This window comes from Ricinus communis, chromosome 8 (assembly GCF_019578655.1).
Source record: "Ricinus communis isolate WT05 ecotype wild-type chromosome 8, ASM1957865v1, whole genome shotgun sequence".
Taxonomy (NCBI): Eukaryota; Viridiplantae; Streptophyta; class Magnoliopsida; order Malpighiales; family Euphorbiaceae; genus Ricinus; species Ricinus communis.
In genome coordinates, this window is record NC_063263.1 from 11,586,454 (window position 1) to 11,607,506 (window position 21,053).

The 21,053-nt window shown below is 33.5% G+C and overlaps 3 protein-coding genes and 1 pseudogene across 3 annotated transcripts; all 4 read left to right on the top strand.

The window, feature by feature from the left end:
• Nucleotides 1–3,631: 3,631 nt before the first annotated feature.
• LOC8280266 (mitogen-activated protein kinase kinase kinase 20) lies at nt 3,632–5,151 on the top strand. The gene has a single exon (XM_002512700.4). It carries the CDS (start codon nt 3,809–3,811, stop codon nt 4,904–4,906), a length of 1,098 nt encoding a protein of 365 aa, XP_002512746.2. The 5' UTR covers nt 3,632–3,808; the 3' UTR covers nt 4,907–5,151.
• Nucleotides 5,152–7,722: 2,571 nt separating this feature from the next.
• Nucleotides 7,723–9,208, top strand: LOC8280267 (annotated as a pseudogene).
• A 3,744-nt stretch (nt 9,209–12,952) lies between these two features.
• On the top strand, nt 12,953–13,894 carry LOC8280268 (leucine-rich repeat extensin-like protein 3). Its single transcript, XM_002512702.4, has 2 exons — nt 12,953–13,107; nt 13,295–13,894. Exons 1-2 carry the CDS (start codon nt 13,026–13,028, stop codon nt 13,663–13,665), a joined length of 453 nt encoding a protein of 150 aa, XP_002512748.2. The 5' UTR covers nt 12,953–13,025; the 3' UTR covers nt 13,666–13,894.
• A 1,521-nt stretch (nt 13,895–15,415) lies between these two features.
• LOC8280269 (phosphatidylinositol-glycan biosynthesis class F protein) lies at nt 15,416–20,158 on the top strand. Its single transcript, XM_048378189.1, has 8 exons — nt 15,416–15,682; nt 15,801–15,866; nt 16,247–16,289; nt 17,241–17,295; nt 17,680–17,728; nt 18,201–18,268; nt 18,835–18,943; nt 19,680–20,158. Exons 1-8 carry the CDS (start codon nt 15,431–15,433, stop codon nt 19,791–19,793), a joined length of 756 nt encoding a protein of 251 aa, XP_048234146.1. The 5' UTR covers nt 15,416–15,430; the 3' UTR covers nt 19,794–20,158.
• The last annotated feature ends 895 nt before the right edge of the window (nt 20,159–21,053 follow it).

Consider the following 21,053-nt stretch of genomic DNA (forward strand, 5'->3'; position numbering starts at 1 on the left):
ACAAACTGCACAAGTCATTTGACTTCCTTGTCTAGACAGCTTATTAGGATTCTTTGGATCTTCAGTGATATCTCTCTTCCGGTTCTTCTTAGGTCTGCCAGGCATTTTCTTAAATTTGGGTGCATTGATTGGAAGCCCATCAGCTTGTGGCCACATTTTTCTGCCATTCAGTAGCTCAAGAGCATTTTTGTAGGTTTCAATATAAGTTTCTACACTATAGTACTTGTCCACAAATGTTGCACTATCCTGGTTCATCCAATGAATGCTAGAACATGCATGGATACAAGGAATGCCTGTTATCTGCCATGTTCTACAAGTACAACTGCGCGCATTGATATCAACTACAAACTGATCCTCTCCTATGTTCACTTGAAACTTGCCACCAACAGCAGGTTTGGAAGTACATAATCTGCTATTGTACTTGATTTCTTCAAACTTAGTTCTAATTCTAGGTGTGATGGAGTCAGTTAAACCAGTAGCATACATAAACTTATTGTGCATTCTCTCCATTAATGCACATCTAATCTCTTCTAGCATGTCTATAATGGTCATACTCCTAAATTTCACAATGTAACCATTGAAGGTTTCACTAACATTGTTATCAATCATATCACACTTAGGAAGCTCAGAAATAAATGACTTACAAAATTTGGATGGATCCCTCTGTAAAAAATTGTTATAGGCAGCTTCATTCTTTACTTTAATTTGATTAATGGCTTCCTTATAAACAGCTTCATAAGTACTTCTAGCTGCACTCCAAAACATATTTTTTAAAACTTTCTCCTTAAACTCCTTCTTCCAATTACAATAAACATGCCTAGCACAATTCCTATGTTCAGCAAAAGGTGCTAGGTTCTTTATAGCATTAGTAAGACTCTGTGCAATAGAGCAAATATAATTATTAAGCAAATACAAATATAAAGTAAACAATAAATAAAATAGAACAATAAATGAAACAGTAAAGAAAAATCACATTTTATTGGTATGATATAAAGGTCCACCCTAAACCATTTATAATTTGCAGCTCCTCTAAAATAATGGTTAAAAACCAAGTCCAAAAATACTCATTCTCACATTCAACTACAGCCCAAAAGATGGGGAACATTTGATTGTTCCCATCTTTAGCAACTGCACATAATAGTGCCCCACCTAAAAAAGTTTTCAAAAAACACCCATCAAATCCAATAATGGGTCTGCAACCCTTCAAAAATCCTTTCCTCAAGGAACTAAAGCCTATGAAGAAACCTTTAAAAGTGCAGTCTTCATCAAGGAGGAAATCAAATCTGCCTTCCTTATCCACCCTAAGCAATTCAACTTTATAGCCTCTTAACTTAGCATAATGTTCCTGTACAGACCCTCTTAGCATATTAAGAGCTTTCCATTTTGCCCTATAGCACTTTGTTCTTGACACTTGAACACAGAACTTCTCAAGTAAGTCTTCCTCCAAGTCCTTCACACTCCAATTGCCATTTCTTCTGAATCTATGTATATATTCCTTAGCTATCCATTCAGAGGTAGCTTGCTTATTTTTCATCTCCCTAGGACACCTATGCTCACCAACATATGCCTTAATAGCAAAGGTATGCTCTCTTTTAATCATGCTTCCATACAGTCTCAATGGGCATTCCTTGTCACATCTCATTTGAAGTTGGTACTTGCTGCTTCTCATCACCTGCACAGTGTGACCATTAATAATTGCCCATTTACAAACTGCAGCTTTGCACTGATGTGCATCTTCAAATCGCATTCCAAGAACCAGCTGCAAATACTTATGATCACATCTGGGATCATATACAACCCTCTTAATCCTCTTTCTTGAAGCCTCTTCAATGTCATCCTCATCAGTACTGTCTGAATTCACATCCCCATCAGAGTCCTTATATTCACTTACAAAGCCAGATGCTTCATGTCCATCATTTTCTGCCCTAGTAGTTCCATCAGTAGATGATCTTTTGAACTGCAAACCAATGTTGCCATGTAATCTGTCAGCAAGCTCATCAACAGGCACATAATTCTTATACTTTGTTGTCCTTTTCCTTGCTTCCACATACTCATCATCATCTGACAGTTCATTATCATTTAGTACATCATCTGTGTCACTCTCATCAACTGGTAAGACTCAGGATCCTCTTCTGATTCTACTTGCTGCTACAATTGCTCATTGTGTTCAACACTGACATCAAACACAGTTTCATCTAAAGGTGCTAAATTGTCACTCCCATCCTCAGTTTCATCTAAATCATCAGTCTCAGTCTCACTCTTATCAACTGGTAAGTAGTCAGGATCCTCTTTTGATTCTACTTTCGGCTGCAATTGCTCACTATGTTGCTCAGTTTCATGTACACCTTCTGGATTTTCACTAATACAGCTAACACCACCAGGCAATGGTACTTGTCCTTTCTATCCTTCGACATAGACTTGTAATACTCTATTGCCTTCATCTATATGCTTAATCATTTTCATTAACCCTTTATCATCCACCATTTCCCTTAACTCATCATTCAAACTCATTCTTGGAATCTTATAAGAAATCTTTGGCCCATAATACCCTAGTTTTTCTACTTCATCAAGTATGTCCAAATATCCTATTCTATCTCGGTCTAATCCATGTTTAGGCAAAATATCTCTACCTACATAAACCACATTCCCACCAACAGATGCAAAACGCCCACCATATTTTATATATAGAGAAAAGATGTCAGACATTCTGTTGAAAAAGTGCATGAGTTAATATTTCAACAAGACAAACACAAGACATACATGAATAAGACCCTCCAGACCATGACAAACTCAAATACATTTTGAGAAACTCGAAAGTGCAGTAATAAAAAATTGATTGATGTCTTACCCCACACATATCGCACTCATCTCGTTAATGTAAAAGTTTCTTAGAAAAGTAATTAACAATGTAATAACTTACTTGTTTTTTAGCAGTGGTCGGTACTTTAAGGGACCACAATGTTCGATGGCTGCTGCTGTCTTTGCTGGTTAAAGGGACCACAACGTGTTTGATTCTTCAAAGCGGCTTCACTTTCACTCTCTTTTACTTTCACTCTATTCTTCAAATGGTTTCAGTAATCACAAACGGTAAGAAGTAACAGCTATTTCAATTTTGGGGATTTAGGGTTTTCTTACACCATATACGCCATCGTTTCGATCTCTTTTTTTTGTACTATTTAATATGTAAAAAACGCACCGTTTCTATAGTGCAAAACGCAGCATTTCTGCTTTTGCTTTAAAACGCACCGTATCTACGTGTTTAGGTTACCAGAGCGCCGACATCCACGTGGAATAAACTTCACCGGAAATTTCATTTATGTATCAATTTAACAAAGTTGATAATGTCACGCATGACATTGTTACAATTAAAAAGACATGATTAAATTGAGAAAACCGCCAAAGGTCGAGAATTCTTTTGCAATTAACCCAAATTTATATAATCAATATGATCTCCTAATCCTAGAAATAAAGCTATCAGCATTTTAACTAACTACTTAATAATAAGTTAATGAAGTAAATTTATTTTATCATTTTTTAAAATCTCCAAGTGGTCAATTTTAAGATATAAATCTTTATTTCTTGTAATCTTTTCATAATTCAATTGTCTCCCTCTGTATTAATTTTTCTTTTTCGCTGTGTAAACTTATTATTAAGTAGTTAGTCGGAAAGCTGATAGCTTTATTTCTAATTGAGGCGGCAAACTGATTGTATTCCTATTAGCATTAGGAGAATAGATTGATCATATAAATCTTTATATATTATTCTTCTTTCATTAGCGCAAAACCCTAGTGATTACTTTCTTGAAACAATGAAGGGAAAGTTTGAAGAAGAGAACAACCTTGGAGATGGTGTCTCATGGTGGAGAGGGAAGTTGCTTGGAGAAGGAGGATTTGCGTCTGTTTACTTGGCAAAATTAAAGAAAAACTATTGCCGAAAAAAAGTTTATCCACCGCTAATGGCCGTCAAGTCAGCGGAGTTCTCTGAATCAAATTCACTGCAGAACGAGAAAGAGGTATTCAACAATCTTTGTACTTGTCCTTATATTCTTAAATGTTACGGTGAAGAAACTACTTTCGACAAGAATGGTTACTTATCTTACAATGTATTATTGGAGTATGCTTCTGGTGGAACCCTTGCTGCCCTTATTAAGCAATCGGGTGGCTGTGGGTTGCCTGAATCGGATGTGAAGAGATACACAAGGTGTATTCTTCAAGGAATTGATTATATTCATCGTCACAGTTATGTGCATTGTGATTTGAAGCCTGAGAATGTGTTGCTTGTGGCTATTGAGAATGATGGCTTTGTGCCAAAGATTGCTGATTTTGGTTTGGCCAAGAAAGTACTGAAGAATAACAAGAGAAGAAAGATGACTGATTCTTTCATTGGAGGGACTGTTCTGTATATGGCTCCTGAGACTCTGATTGATCATATTCAAGAGTCGCCTTGTGATATTTGGGCTCTTGGTTGCATTGTTTTTGAGATGCTTACTGGGAAGAGGGTTTGGGATTCAAAACCTGAAGCGGCAACCGAAGAATTGATCAAAAGGATTGGTGACAGATTTGAATTGCCTGTAATTCCTTCTGAGATTTCGCAAGATGGCAAGGATTTCTTGAAAAGGTGCCTTGTCAAGAAACCAGCGTTTAGATTCACTTCTGAGATGCTACTGGATCATCCTTTCATGTCAGGACTGGATGACAGCAAGAGCAGTGACTTTAAGGATATTTCAGATGAAGGATGTGTGTCTAATGCTGATAATGAATTTGATGATTCAAGCTATTCTGAAGACTGGAGTACGTCTAAAGATAGCTCTCTAGAAGAGAGTGATGATCGATCGCATTGTAGTTCCCTTGAAACAATAGGCTTAGGAGACCAAGGATGGCCTGAACTGCAGGTAAGGATGAGATAAAAGCATTGAGAAGGTTCAGCTAGCTAGTAACGTGTAGGATGTAGGACAAAGGTTCAGCTTTCAGCGGCAGTTTGTTACTCTTTTGGTTGGTTGATTCTTTTTCTATGGCAGAGGGATGCCACTCTTGCTGGAAACTCTCATGGATTAAAAATGTACATTTACCAATTCAGTCTTATTTTTTCTCTCAAATCAAATGTAATTACTTGCTTAAAATTTATAAGAGGAATATAAATGTTTTAGTTCTAGTAGTTGGTGTGGTTGGTAACCGATCAAGTAAATTGTGGCCTTTCTTCTAACTGCTATAATAACGAAATGCTATGACAGTTTTACAAGATAAACTGTTGTAGTTTTATTATATTATTTCGTACTCTTTAAGACTGATATATGACCCTGATTTGTGTACAAAGCAATGTTGTACTGGGGGTTTTTTGTTCTAAGATTCTGTTTTCTCGTACATTTTCTTGGAAAATGAAATGATCAAAGATATAAGAGCATATTCATGAAAACAAGGAGAAAATGTCAACAGGGAAACAGTTGATAGTAGGTAAAACAAATCATTCCTTTTAAGTTGCAACTGGAGAGATCCCTGTCTACTGCTATGCCTCTGAACTGAAGTGCCTGAGTGCAAATTACATTCTTAAACAATATAGGAAACATTACAGCCCTTGTTGGGATGCTTGAAACTTCCAAAAGCCTGCTTGAAATATGCAAGAAAATCATGATTTTGTAGCTACTGGCGACAACATTGTAGCATTCTAGCGGTTGAATAACTATTAGAGCTGGCACACCTAGAAGAATGAGATGGAGAAATCTTTGGATGAAGAAAGAGTGAGACTAAAAAACAATTTGAATATTCACCATCTGATGATCAGAAAACTATTAGGAGCTAATAGTTTAATGATGCAAAATAAACTTTTCACAGGAATTAGAGTGTATATTCTGAATTTTCAAAAGCATAATTAAATGCAACGAGTTACTAATTATGTATGATTGGTTAACAGAAATATTTGCAAGTCTTTGATAATCCTGAACAGTGACTGCAGCATAAAATATGGAAATAAAATATCAGAATTCTCTACTATTTACATTACATGGAAGAACTATGGAAGAAAACCGTATGATAGAAACAGTAGGACTGATACCATTTTTCTTTTCACCTCATGCTTGACAGAATGAGTAGAACAGAATAGATGTGTATCAGTCTATAAGGTTGCTGATATTATATCCTTCTGATCTGTTGGACCATATACACAAACATATATATTCAGTACAGGCCTATCCAATACTTAATAAAAGATGCTAATGCAAAACACATTTGAGAGATATCAGAACAGAATGGAAGAGTCTTGCTACCATGTCATCACAGAACATATATATATATATGTACCCAAATCAAATGATGAATCAGAAGGAAAAACTAATCGTAATAGAACTATAAATGTAAGCTTAACAAGAAGGGAAATACGCACAAAGATGCTTATAGAAAGGTAATCTAATTTATTAGCTTAATTTCCAAGTTCGTGAAATTGAGTTTTCCATTTGTAGACCATGGCTACAACACAATCAATGAATCTAAGAATGACAAATTTGTGTTTTTGTGACTGAACTGGAGATGCCTTAACAGCAATTGGTCCTTGAAACTTGTTAAAAGGAAGATTTAAAATAATGGGGGCTTGAATCTTGCTGTGGCTTGTTTGGAGTCATTCTAGACATATTATTTCGTGAAATATCAAAACATTCTGGGTTCTTTTGCATCATTAATTGAAACAGAAATACAAAGTTGTAGTCTTTTTTTTTTTTTTTTCCGAAACCAAGCTAGAGTTGTAGTTAATTCATTGACAGGAAACTTCCCAATTTCCCTCGGGGATCTAGCAGTTGTAAATTATTTAATAATAAAAATATTTGGAAAGCAATATACTAAAACAAGCAATTGATTCGATGTAACGTGATACAGGTATCACAACTGTTGGATAAAAACTTACTAATAGGATAATAAATTATTTTTTAACTATTATATGCAATATAAATATAAAATTCAATAATATTTATATTTTATTCTACCGATTATATAAATTTTTTTAAAAATATTAACAATTTTATTTTTATTAAAAATAAAATCTTTATGATACATATGTCACGTAACACTAAATAGCGAGCTAATATATATTAGCTTCTTATACTATTTTAGTCAGGTGAGCAACCGATTTTGACCAAAAACCCAATAACCGAATTTTGTGATTAATTAAATACAATTAATTTCTTAATAAAAATACTTAAAAGGTTATTCGTGAAATATATAGTGATAGTTCTTGAGGATGTATTTTGATTAATAAATTAATAAAATGTGAATTTTAGTTTATGCCAAAAGTACTGATAAACCCATTGATCTTTACTCTAAAGTATAATTCGCTACCTCATCCTCATTTTGTCTCACTAAATTATAAATATTTTTATAACTATTCAAGTTTAATTAAGAACAAAATTCAACCCCAAATTTACAATTATAGATTTCGTGTATGACTCGCGGAAAGCAAAGGTGAATTTTAAAGCTTGAATTTGCATTTTTTTCATATTATTTAGTAGATTAATAGCAACTTTATTGTTGGATAATTGATTTAATTTTAGAATAAAAATTAAAAGTTTATTCGTAGTTTGTACGTTTATTTTAAATATAAAATGTATAGCAAATTAAATATAATAAATTGTTTTCTACTATTTATTTGTTTATTGCGCTTGAAATTATTATAGTTAGTAGCAGTTACTTAGGAAGCTGATAGTTATGGTTCCCAGCCTGTTTTGATATTTGAGGCGGCAAACTGAAACAATATATATTAGCACTAGGTTAGCAAATTGGTCATATTCTTCTTTCATTAGCCAAACCCTAGTGATTATTTTGTTAGAATAGAGGATCATGAAGAGGAAGTTTGAAGAAGAGTGCAACCTTGGAGATGGTGTCTCATGGTGGAGAGGGAAGTTGCTTGGAAAAGGAGGATTCGGGTCTGTTTACTTGGCAAAATTAAAGAAAACCTATTCCCGAAATCAAGTTTATCCACCGCTAATGGCCGTCAAGTCAGCGGAGTTCTCTGAATCAAATTCACTGCAGTAAGAGAAAGAGGTATTCAGCAATCTTTGTACTTGTCCTTATATTCTTCAATGTATTGGTGAAGAAACTACTCTTAACAAGAATGGTGAGATGTTTTACAATGTGCTATTGGAGTATGCATCTTGTGGAACCCTTGCTACCCTTACTAATCAATCGGGTGGTTGTGGATTGCCCGAGTCTGACGTGAGGAGATACACAACGTGTATTCTTCAAGGAATTGCTTATATTCATCGCCATGATTATGTGCATTGTGATTTGAAGCCTGAGAATGTGTTGCTTGTGGCTATTGACAATGGTGGCTCTGTGCCTAAGATTGTTGATTTTGGTTTGGCCAAGAAATTAGTGAAGAATAACAAGAAGAGGAAGATGACTGATTATTGCGTTGGAGGGACCACTCTGTATATGGTTCCTGAGACTGTCGTTGATCATATTCCAAAGTCTCCCTGTGATATTTGGGCTCTAGGTTTCATTGTTTTGGAGATGTTTACCAGGAAGAGGGTTTGGTTTCCTTCCGAGATGAGAAGGATTGGTGACAGATTTGAATTGCCTTTAATTTCTTCTGAGATTCCCAAAGATGGCAAGGATTTCTTGAAAAGGAGTCTTGCGAAGAAACCAGAGTTTAGATTTACTGCTGAGATGCTACTAAATCATCCTTTCATGTCAGGATTGGATGAAACGAATGGCACCACTGACTTCGAGGAGATTTCAGATGAAGAATGTGTCTAATGCTGATGATGATTTTTGTGCTTCCAGCTGTTCTGAAGCTTGGAGCGTGTACGAAGAGGGCTCTGTTTCCTCTCCTTCATCAAATCATCTATTGCATTATAGTTTCCCTGAATTCACAGGCTTAGGAGACCAAGGAAATCGTATAGTGACCACTGGCCAAAATTTCGCGGAAATTGCTGGCCTGACCTGCAGGTAAGGACGTAGATAACTGCAATGAGAAGGCTCAACTGGCTAGGAATGTGTAGGATCAAGGAATGGTATAGTTTCCCCACTTTCAGCTTGATTTCTGTTACTAGTTGGTCGGTTGATACTTCACACTTCTTTCCACGACAGAGGGATGTCACTCTTACTGGAAAGTCTTGTGGATTAGAAATGTACATGTACCAAATGATCATTTCTTTTATTTTTTTCTCATATGTAATTAATGGCTTAACATTTATAAGAAGGAGGTTTTGTGCTGGGTAACAGATCAAGGAAAATTGGCCTTAGTTTGAATTGCTAGAAGAATGAAATGCTATGATTTTTTACCAGACAAACTGTTAAAACTTGATTATGTTACTTTGTGCCCTTTTAGTTTTAATAATGAAATGTATGATTCTGCTCTGTACTCAAAGCAACGTTAAAGATTCTCTTTTCTAGTATATTTTCTCGGAAAATGAAACGATCAAAGATAAAGAGCATATGCATGAAAGTGAAAACAAAGAGAAAATTTTAGCAGGGAAACAGATGATAGTAATAGGAAAATAACTCATTTCTTGAATCTGCAAATAGAGAGATTCCTGTCTACTGTACTGCAATGCCAGTGAAAAAATGAATACTGAGTGCAAGATACATTCTGAAACAGAATTTATTTAACATTATACCCTTGTTGAGTTGCTTGACACTTTTAAAGATTTTCTTGAAATTTGGATGATTATCAGGATTGTGTTAGCGACAGCAGTTTTCCTTTGAAATGCTGTCGGAGCTATCCTACCTAGAACAATGAGCTGGAGAAAATCCTTGGATAAAGAAAGAGTGAGATCCAAAATTTTGAATCAAACTGAGCAATCTACTATATGAGGATTAGAAAACTAGGAGCTAATTGAAAATGCAATAAATTACTTACCACATTCTATTAACTGGGACAAAATAAACTTTTCATTTTAATTTCACCTCATGCTTGACAGAGTGAGAGGTATAGAATTGAAGCCTATAAGGTTGCTGCAATTATTTATATCCTCCTGATAATATAGGACCATATACATACATATATATTGAGTACATGCCTATCCAGAATCAATAAAAAGATGCTAATGCAAAATATAAATAATAGATGTCAGAACAGAATGGAATAGTCATGCTACCATGTCACCTTATACCCAAATCAAGTGATGGATCACAAGGGAAAAATAGAACTTTAAATGGTAAGCTTCACGATAAGGGAAGAAGCACGAAAGACACTTGCAAAGAAGGTAAAGTAATTTATTAGTTTCATGTCCTTAATTAAATTCATGGCTAGAACACAGTCAATGAATCTAATGACAGGTCTGTGACTGCATTGGAGACGCCTCCTGAGGAATTAGTCCTTGAAACTTGTTAAAAGAAAAGATTTACAAATCTAAGGGCTTAATCTTGTCGAGGCTAGTTGGGATTGTTCCAGACAGATTAATTTCTGGAACATCAAAAGATTCCAGGTTCTTTTATATTACCAATTGAATCAGGATGATATCCTTGTAGTTAAATCATTGACAGGAAACATCCCTCAGGACTTCGATATAATTCATCCACATTTACCACATTCAAATTGTGGGGAAGTGACAATTAGGTAAAAGAAAAGATAATTAAAACAAAACGTGTTTACTCTCTATTATTGCTGCTTAATTAATATTCTATCAAAGATCATTGTCATGTGTCCAATTTGTGGAATAGGATTAGTGAGCAGTGACAGCTCCTTTTGCTAGTTTTACCACAATTATGGATTCACAATTATTGAATGCTTATAATATAGAATTGCAATGACAGTGCTTTAGTGTCTGAAATCATCAAATCTATATAACATTAATCAATCAAATAAGGATAAAATATTGTTATCATTATCCATAGTAAGCATTGTATTAGTAATTCATAATTAAATAAAATAATTCAAAAATTGATATTTTCTTTTTTACTTTTTGAAAATTTGTGGCTGAGTGGCTTGCAATGGTGGGACTTACAAACACCCACTTCACACAACAATTTGAGTGTTTTGGCATTGGCATCTTTTCTTGTGGAGCACTTGAAAATAACCTCTTAAAAACCAAAACAAAAGCTAAGTTGAATAGATCACAGCCCTACCACACAACAGAAACTATGCATATCATCAATTGTATCACTTTTCAAAGTGTCAAAGAAAACAAATATAAATACATAAATATTAACAACAAAAAAAAGTTTATAGATAAAGACATTGTGCAATCCAGTTAATCACTTTTAAAGCACTTTGCACTGCCATTTTTCACTCAAGTTCTCACAAGGAAGAAGTAAGCAAAATACTTCACTTCTTTTATTAGGTTCGGTTTATACGATCAATTGATATATATATTTATTAATATTAATAACTAAAGGATAGATTAAAATGTATGAATTACTATATTATAAATAAGAGTATGATACCATATTTGAGTCGAGAATAACCTTTTTTTATACTAATAAAAGTAACTTTTCAAAATTTATTCAAATTTAAAAATTTAGTTTAACTATAAAATATAAATAGAAATGTCGAAATTTTTCTTTCATCTCACATGGTAATTTATAATTGGATTAGTAATTTATTGATGATATAGGAGTTCAGACTTCAATCACATAATCTTGTCTGAAAGTTTCTAAATCATTAATGAGATTCACTAAAAACAATTATATTTCTAAAATGAGATTAATTTGTTATTTCTTATTTGCTAACATTGGGAGGTATGAGTATTTTCATTTATACAGTTTTGCTTTTTCTGATATGGTTTTGATTATACTATTATTAAATCTTTGTATCAAATTTTTTATCTAAACTTAGAGTATAGTTTCATTTATATACTAAACCAATAGATGATTCACGCATATTCATTGATTTTAAATAATTGAGTATGTATCAATCATTTGATACCAAAAAGTAAAATACTAATAATATATGTTATATTCTCCTATTTGTTGTGATGCATACACTAAATCTAGATAAAAATATAATTTATATAATTATTCAATAAGAATTTAATAGATCTACAACATGAAGATTGAAGAGTGAAGGATGTAATATATTATAGGCAATAGTAAATCAACTTTCTACTCTTCGTATGCCTTTTCTCTTAAAAGAAAAAGGTTTGTGAATATTCATCACTTGAACCTTTATTATCACCTTTATACTGACTTTATAATAAAAATTCAATACTTTATTTTTAGAAAACTATTGAAATAGTTACTATGCACTGTGCAACCAACAGACCTCACTATTCAATTGGCAGAACAAAAAAAAAATAGGGTGCAGTGAAAAATGCAATAAGTTATAAACACATGAAAGTTATGAATTACATAGGATATAACTGATAATAAAAGAAAAAGGCAAGAATTACTAGAAATGAAAGTGCTTGCCTTCACAAAAGTGCTTTCCATGAGTATACATATGTGATCAATTGTTACTCAAACTGTTAAAAAAGTCTGATATCTTTTGAGTTACAAACTAGGGTTGTGCTAAGTAACCCTAGATTTAGAATTTATATAACTAAAAAAAAAGAACTAGGGTTTCCTTTTCTAAATGTGAAGGGAAAAATATTCAAACTTAAACTTTGTTATTTACTTATTCAAAATTCAATTCAACCTTATATCTTACAGATTCACATTAGAATCAAAACAAACAACAAGAAGTTGCCTTTATTAGAAAAATAAAAAAATGAGAAGTCCTTACTGCAGCAAATAGTCTGATGAGCTTCAAAATAAGGGATAATATAAGAAAAATTAACCAAAATGTAATTAAAAATGCCAACTGCCCAGTTCTTGGATTTATTTTATTTAGTAGGAAACAAGACCAAGTACTGATTGTATATATTTCCCACTCGGTTGTGGAAGACCAAACCGTGGAACCAAGTCCAAAGCAGTGACTGGTCAAACTGTTAAGTAGGTCAACAATCTGTTAATTAGAGAAATGAAGAAGAAAAGGAAGATCAGTGTCCACATTTACCTACTACGTACTTGAAAACATTTTCATATATTATGCCTATAAATAGCATTAGTCCATGGCTTTAATGTCTTAACTTACAGAAAGCATTATTACTACATCTCCAAATCATAATGGGTTCTCTCTTTCTTTTATCTACTTTAGCTTTTATTGTCCTTTTCTTCACTGCTGCTCATGCAAGACCTCTACCTGCAGGTATACTGCAAAACCTTTCTTCTCTTTTCTTGCATAATCACATACCAAATCTTATATACCTCTGATTAAAGATATCTATGCGTTCATCTTTTAATTTATATTATGAATTTATACAAATGATCTGTTATGTACTTGAGATCTCTTATTTTTATTTTTATTTTTAAAATCTTGTTGATGTGTGCTCCAGATTACTCTCTCTTGAAAGCAGCAATATTCGGAACGTATGGAAGGAATCTGAGGCCGCGTCTAAGCAGCCCACCGCCACCATCTCCAGTACCATCACCACAGTCCAAAGAGGTTAGCTACGATAAAGGAAAGGCTTTACGTTCACCACCACCTCCTCCAATACTTGCACCCCCTATAGGCCAGCTCGGGGATATTACTTCTCCATGTGCTGAAGGAGTAACTCCCTGCTATGATGATAATTACATATCTATGGTGACAGATTTTGGAAGAAGAACAAGATCACCTCCACCTCCTCCAATGTCATCTTCCCCTCCACGCCAAATAGTGCATGAAATATCACCCCCTACTCAACATTTCTTAGGTTCAACTTGAGCTAGGGCTCGTATCGTATGCTTTATGCTTCTATGCTAATAATATTTATAGTGAGAGTTAGACTGTCTTCTAGCTGGTGAGGTTTTTGGTTAGATCAGGGTTTTTCTTTTCTAATCAAAATCAGTGTTTTAAGCGTCTGGGTGTTGAACCCATGATTAATCGTTTGAAGGTGTACTAATTATTGTATTGTATCAAAGAAATATATATATAGAAACCAGGGTTGTTTGTTTCTTCCGACTATCAAGCATAATCATTATAATATATAATTCCCAAAAAATTTATATATATTTAGTGATGTAACAAATTTGTGTTCTCAGAATCTTACAGTGAGTTGCTTTATCTTTTATATAATAAATAAAAATAATATTTTTTTGTGTAATATAATATTTTCCAAACAAACATCATCTTTACATGAAACACTGTACAAGAAGAGGGACAAATCAGCCAAATTACCAAATATATTAGGTAGATTTACTAGAAAATTAATTTTGGGGAATATTGTATCTTTTTACATGACATTCTAGGGAGCAAATTAACACTTAAGCCAACTCCATAATCTTGGTTTCAAAAAAAAAAAAAAGCCAACTCCAAGATACCATATTACATCCATCGCCACTAATAATTAAAAGAAGAAAATCATTTTGTTGGCCTGTGGAACTTTAACAAAAATTGGCATCACAAAATACCCCTCTTGGATGCTAATCTTATTAATATAAACATATAATAAACTGTAGCCCACCACTTATCATTGCATGCCTTAATTAACTATTTAATCCACTTTACATTATAGATAATAATAATAATAGATGGATTTGGATTGCTTCTCTTTGCCCAACAGAAGCAAATCATTATGATATCTGCACAAAATCTAAGATAAAAGCAAAAAATCATGACATTAGCATTTTCTGGTCATCTAAACAATGCATTAGTCTTTCAAGCTTGTAAATATGTCTAAACATTACTGCTTTTACTCTTTACTATTCCACAATAGCTGCGGCTTTGCTAATATAAAGTGGGATATTATTTTTTATATATTTGAAGAATAAATCCCACAATTAGAAGAGCTCTCTACTTTGAAAATGTCTGTCCACCAGGCCAATGCGCAGTGGTTAATTGGAATGGTGACTCAAGAAGCTACTGTCAGTGTCACTCACTAATCAATTGGCAACAAGAGCCGAACCCGTTTCTAGACTGACCCTACGACACAGCCATTCTCCCATGCCAGTTTTAGCCGTTGAATGACTGCCAAAGCTCAGCCTCTAAAACTTCCTTATTCCAATGCAACTATACAGATAAAATTTAAAAGTAGTTGAAATTTAAACTCTTCTTATGTTATGATGCAGCTATTGGGTCATCAATACTGTCTCAATTAGTTAGTGAGTTATTTCCTTTTTTGATTTATGAAAGAGAGCATACACAAAATTAAATTCCAAAATCAAAAGATAATAAGGTAAGTGTACTTAATACTTACATATTAATATTCATAAGAAAAATACTTACATATTAATAAAAAAAACATTTTTAGCTAATTACTGTTAATTTATTAAGAAAAGGCTTTGCTTGCCCCAAAATTTTATTCACTAATATACATATATAATTATTTAATATTAAAATATAACATACTCTTTTAAGTAGAAAGAATATCAATCCATTAAAATCCCAATAATGCTGGTAACTTGAGGTTCCAACTTTCGGGCTGATGGGCCACTCCGAATATTCAAGCGAGAATGGGAAGCCCAGATAAGCCCATTTAAAGTACCCGTTTATGAGAGCTGAAGCTGGAGCAGCAGAGGCGAGGGCAATGGCAAGTTCAAAAAACATGGAGGAGGAGAAGAATAAAAGTAGTACAGCAGCTTCAACGTCAGGAATTTCTTCATGCCGATCAGTATCAATTCTGCTAGCATGTTTAGTCCATCTGATCTGTGGACTTGGTTTAGCAGTATCTTTGTGGGTGGCCCACAATCTCTACTCCGTCAATCTTGTCTCTGATCCATCAGACACCCTCCTTCTCATCTGGGTACCTTTCTTTCTCTTTTAACTTCATTTTTTCGAATCCTTAATCACAATTATTGTTCTTTCTTTGAGTAATTTGCTTTATTTCATTTTCTTTTTTCTCTCTCTTTTTCTTTCTTTAGACTGTGGAGACTCCAATTGTGGTTCTTCTTTACAGTTGGTTTCGATTGAATCCTAAAAAATGCTCGGTATGCATTTCGTTATTTCTACTTTTTTTTATTGCTTTTTCATGTTTGGTCGTTGGGAAAATGTGGGAAAATAAGAAATGTGGAAACAGATTAAACTAATTTGGTTGAAAGACTTTAAATCTTCAAATTTTTGTATCGTTTGTGTTTAAAAATTCTGAATATTGCAAGAATCCAATTCAGTGAATTCTATTTTAAGCAATTACATTTAAAATTCAATTCTTTCAACCTAAAGAAGAAAATAATGACATTTTGAAAGAAATGAAATCATGCAAAAGAAAGAAAAACATGATTTAACCTCTTGCACTTGATAAAAGCCAAACAATAGCGTTCGGTTTCATTACAATTTATTTGTTTATTTTTCTTTGAATGTGATGTTACAGTATTTGAAAGCTGTAGGACGAGGGGTATTGGCTCTTCCAGTTGGTTAGTATATATATACACATTATTTATTTAGATTACTGATCACTGCTAATTTTGCATGTGTTAGCTTGGCTAGTGTGTATTCAGAGATTTTATAGTTTTTTTTTTTTTTTAAGTTTCGTGATTTGCAGTGTGTATTTTGATGCCAGCTTTGGCAATGTGTATTTTGATGCTTGGAATTTGGTTAGCCTTTATCAAATGGATATAGTATCTATGAAGAGTTATATTGAGGTTTGAATTTTTATATATACACTTTAAAGATTCAGAAGTTGCCACATTGAGGGGTCCGTCTAAAAGAAACTTTGAAATATTACTTTGAAGTAAATGACGTTTGATCAATTTAGATCTTTACCTAGCGATGGCAGGCAGTTTTCTTTGATAACATTTTTCATTGGGGATTAAACATTATCTGAGTGGGTTGCTTGTTTTAAGAACTTTTTCTCATTTGCTTATACACACACGCATATGGGACATCCAAATGTTCTCAAGATAGTCTGATGCATATATATATATATGGTTTCGATACTTTCTTTTTCTTCCACAGACACATAAGGGACATCCAAATGTTCTCAAGTTATGCATGAACATAATGTTCACAAGTTCCCTCTAGATCTAGCTGCTGTCGAAGTTGTTAGTGCTACTAGTACTACTACCATACCTCATTAAGCTTTGATCACTCCTAGGTGGGGAGCTTCTCATTGGTTTGCTACCTTGTTAATAGCTGAACTGTGGTTGGACGTCTTGTTTGCTTTGTTGGATCAGAGCACTTATAACTAGATTAATGCTTAGATGTGGCTAATTGGCATTTGTTCTGTCTGTACTGTTAGCCATTCCTTTTCCTTTTCCTTACTATAACAAAACTTTTTATTGTAGTTCTATCTGCATGCCTGACGCAACTTTTCATTGTAGTTTCTATCTGCATGCCTGACACTTTTTCTTTTTTCGAATTTATAGGGGCTATAGTGAATGCTTTTGGAGCTATTGTTTTGGGCTCACCTGTTGGCATCCAGTATGTGATATAGTGAGATCAACGGATTCATATCTTCTAAAACAATTCTGAAAATGAAATCAAAGTTGAGGTTGCGAGGAAAGAGGTTCATATTCTGTATCCCTCTCCATATCAAGTACTTAAGTCCCCTGCTTTATATTTGATTCTTGGCCTTCTCTCATGTGGTCGAAAATTCAGCTGGGTATTAAGTGTCTATGGTGAAGGTGGCTGTCCAACCTCAACTATGATTCATGGTTTCAGAATTAAGAAGATGGAAAGTAATGGATATGACTGACATATGTTTAATATAATTATGATGGAACCCAGACTTAATCTCTTCTCACTTTTTCTTCTGGAGTTAGAAATTTGCAGCAGTTTATTGATTTTTTCTTTATTTGGAGACAGATGCTTATCAAAGACCGTTAATTGGTCTCTTCTTATGTCATTATTCACAGTAAGTATTTAGCTCTCATTCTAAACCATTTTATTAACTATTGAAGGATTTAGTTTGAAACATCCAAACTTGACAAACTCCATCTTTTATGTTCTATTTCATGAGTTCGCACTAAATGTTCATCATCTAGAGGAATGTTTTTCTTTGTTATATATCTTTCCAAAGTCCATTTATTTGGTGAATGAGTCCTCACATATTTGTTACGTGTTAAGATTGATATAAGTAAAATGATATTAATTTGGTGAATGAGTCCTCAATTATTGCTTACATGTTGAGATTGATATAAGTAAACTGATATGTGTTTTACTCAATCTGCTGGCCTTGCTTAGGAAAAAAAGAAAAGAAAAGAAAAGAAAAGAAGAGGAGGAAGTATAATTATATGCAAATCCAAGTTATTTGAGCATGTTCTTTTTCTTCCTTGCCAGTTGTGCTATGCCTTTATGATATTATTAAGCAAGCTTGTCTTATACAGTTTGTGCCTGCAGCTTCTGTATTTGGTTCGTCATGGTCTCATTGGCACCGCATATTTGCACATTCAAAGTAAGTTTTCCAACATCGTAGTTACTTGGAGTATTCAGTTGACCATGAAACATCTGTATCAGATAAGAATACTTGAACTGGAATTATCACTTGGACACTTCAAAAGAGTGATGAAATTTGTTAAATCTGGAGAAAGTAGTTGTTACTCTGAGAAACATAGCCTTACTTAATACTTGTCCTCCAGTCAAAATGAAATGGTCCAACACTTATTGGCAGTTTATGTCCCTGTTTAGCCACCTAGCTATGCATTGCAGGCATTCCTTCAAAGCATCTCCTTCATATTTGAAAGAAGTTGATTGTTATGTATCTTTTAGATCTATGGTGTCTTCTTCAAGTCAGATAAATCCAGAAATATGGACACTTGCTATTTGTTGAGTATTTAAAAGTATGCTTAAGACACTTCACAAAAATAAATCAGGTCACCGGTGATCCATGATCTGTTTAAGAAAGTTGAACTGTAGAGAAACTAATTGTACATTTCAGAACTTAAGGCAGCATAGTTGAATTGTAATCAAGTCGCAACTTTTTATGGTACTAATGTGGAACTTAAATTCAATTCCTGTTAGGCCAAATGGATCTTTAGAGTATATGATTTGTATGCCAGCACATGGGGCTGTAATTGCAGCTTGGTTTGGGGCTTGGCCTATGCCACTTGACTGGGAAAGGCCATGGCAGGTACTGTTCTTTGTTCCTTCAATTCCTAATTTCTGTCTATCATAGGCCATTTTAATCATTCTCTAATCTGCTCTTACATCTCTACTTATGTACTGGCATAAATTATAAATTCTCAAGTTAATGAGCAAGTTATAATTTCTCATATGAGTTTTGATAATACTAGCACTTTTGATCCCTCTTGTTTGAAAATCATATGAAGTCATCTGAGTTTTATTTTATTAATTAAATAATCCTTTCCTTAAATTTAAGTTCACCTACCATTAAACGGGTTAAGAAGTCATAATATGCTTTCAGTATGTCTCAAATAATTACAAATAGCAAAATTATAATAATAAAAAGAATAGAGAGCTTTTTCCCTTCTTCTTCCACTCTCTTTTTCAGTCCGGTGTTGCAACAATCCAAATCCGATAAAGGCATCAGTCACCATAACACAACACTAATCAAACTAAAAAGGATTATTGTCTCTCTCGCACAAAAATATATCAGTTACTACCTTGTCTTTTCTTTTTTCTCTATTTTCTCAATTGAGCAACATTGTCATCTTCCATAAATGAGTACTAATCTTTCCAATGACTCTGCAAGCAGCCCTGATCTAGTGAAACCTCCAACACCACCTCAAGCCATCATTTCGACTTGCAATTGACACCTTCAATTCCTATATCAACTTTATCTTTAATCCACATCCGCCCATTTTATTACTTTTGCAGCTTCATGTTTATTATTTTCCTTTTTGTAGGAATGGCCAATATGCGTGACTTATGGAGCAATGATTGGCTATCTGGTTGGAATGCTAGTATCTCTGGGTTTTGTACTTGCGCGCAGTGGACAGCAGCATCCTAAAGGGGACTAAAATCAAAAGAAGATACACTCTTACTGAAGGTTGCGGTAGCAAGCATGTGGCATTTCGGGGACTTACTGGAAGCATAATCTTTGCAGTTTGAATATAAAGTAGCAAAACAGACGAACCGGATTCCATACTCTTGTATTGCGGATGGAGAAGCAGCATAGATCATTTGGAGTGCTCATGTATGGTTGTATGAAGAAGAAATAAAACCATTCTCTTAGTTGATCATGTGGAATTACTTTCTTTCTTTCTTTAGCAGGCATGATCACTCTTGCAAGCTGTTAGTTTTGTTGTTGATACAGAATGTTAATTCATTGCGGCTGTTAAGGGAGCATCTGCAACTGCCATAGATCCTTTTCAACTTTTGGAAATTGTTGCATACCATTTTTTTGAAGCATAGTATTAGTTGCCAAAAAGAAGCTATTCATGAATCAATCAGCAAATTACAGGATATAATAATGTCAACATAATTTAAGAATATTCCTCATACAGTAGCAAGCATCTGGAGTTCGTTTACCGTTTTTTTCCTCTTTTTTTTTTTTTTTTCTTATATGTACAGGATAGATATATTTGCTAGTTGTTTTTATGAATTGAAAATTGATTTGATATGAAGGGTCGGTTTGATCACAAAATTAATAAAATCTTAATTTAATATGCTGACGTGTAATAAAATAATAATAAATAAGTCGGTAAAAATTAGTTTCGTTATAGATTGATGACGTTGCATATATTCTATTGTAGGACTTTAATTGGAATTCCACGTATAAGATTATTAGGGTTTAATTTTCTAATTCCTATTCTTGAAACACAAAAATTGGAGTATGAGTAAAAGATAATGTCAATTGCAAGATATTTGGTGTTAATTATTATTTTTTTAATTTTGAACCTGATGAAATTAGATTCCTAATGTTTCATTTTTAATTATAATTTTATTTTACCATGAAACTAAAGCACCGGTGATTTTACATCCCTTTTTTTGGGCGAAAGAGATGTTTCTCCAAAATCCATTATTCCATAATAAAAATCACAGCACAAAGTAAATACTCAAAGCAGAAAGATGACATGGACAGGCATTGAATTTCAAATAAAACTTTGGAAAAAAAATTATTATTATTATATGGCAAAGCCAATACGTAAGCCAGAATAGTAATCAATAATGGAAGGAGAAATCATTATAAAAGAAAGAAAAAACAAGAAAAGAAAAGTAGAAGGGAAGGAGAAAAGCAGATACAATGAATCTGGACATATAAATTTTAGGCTATAAAA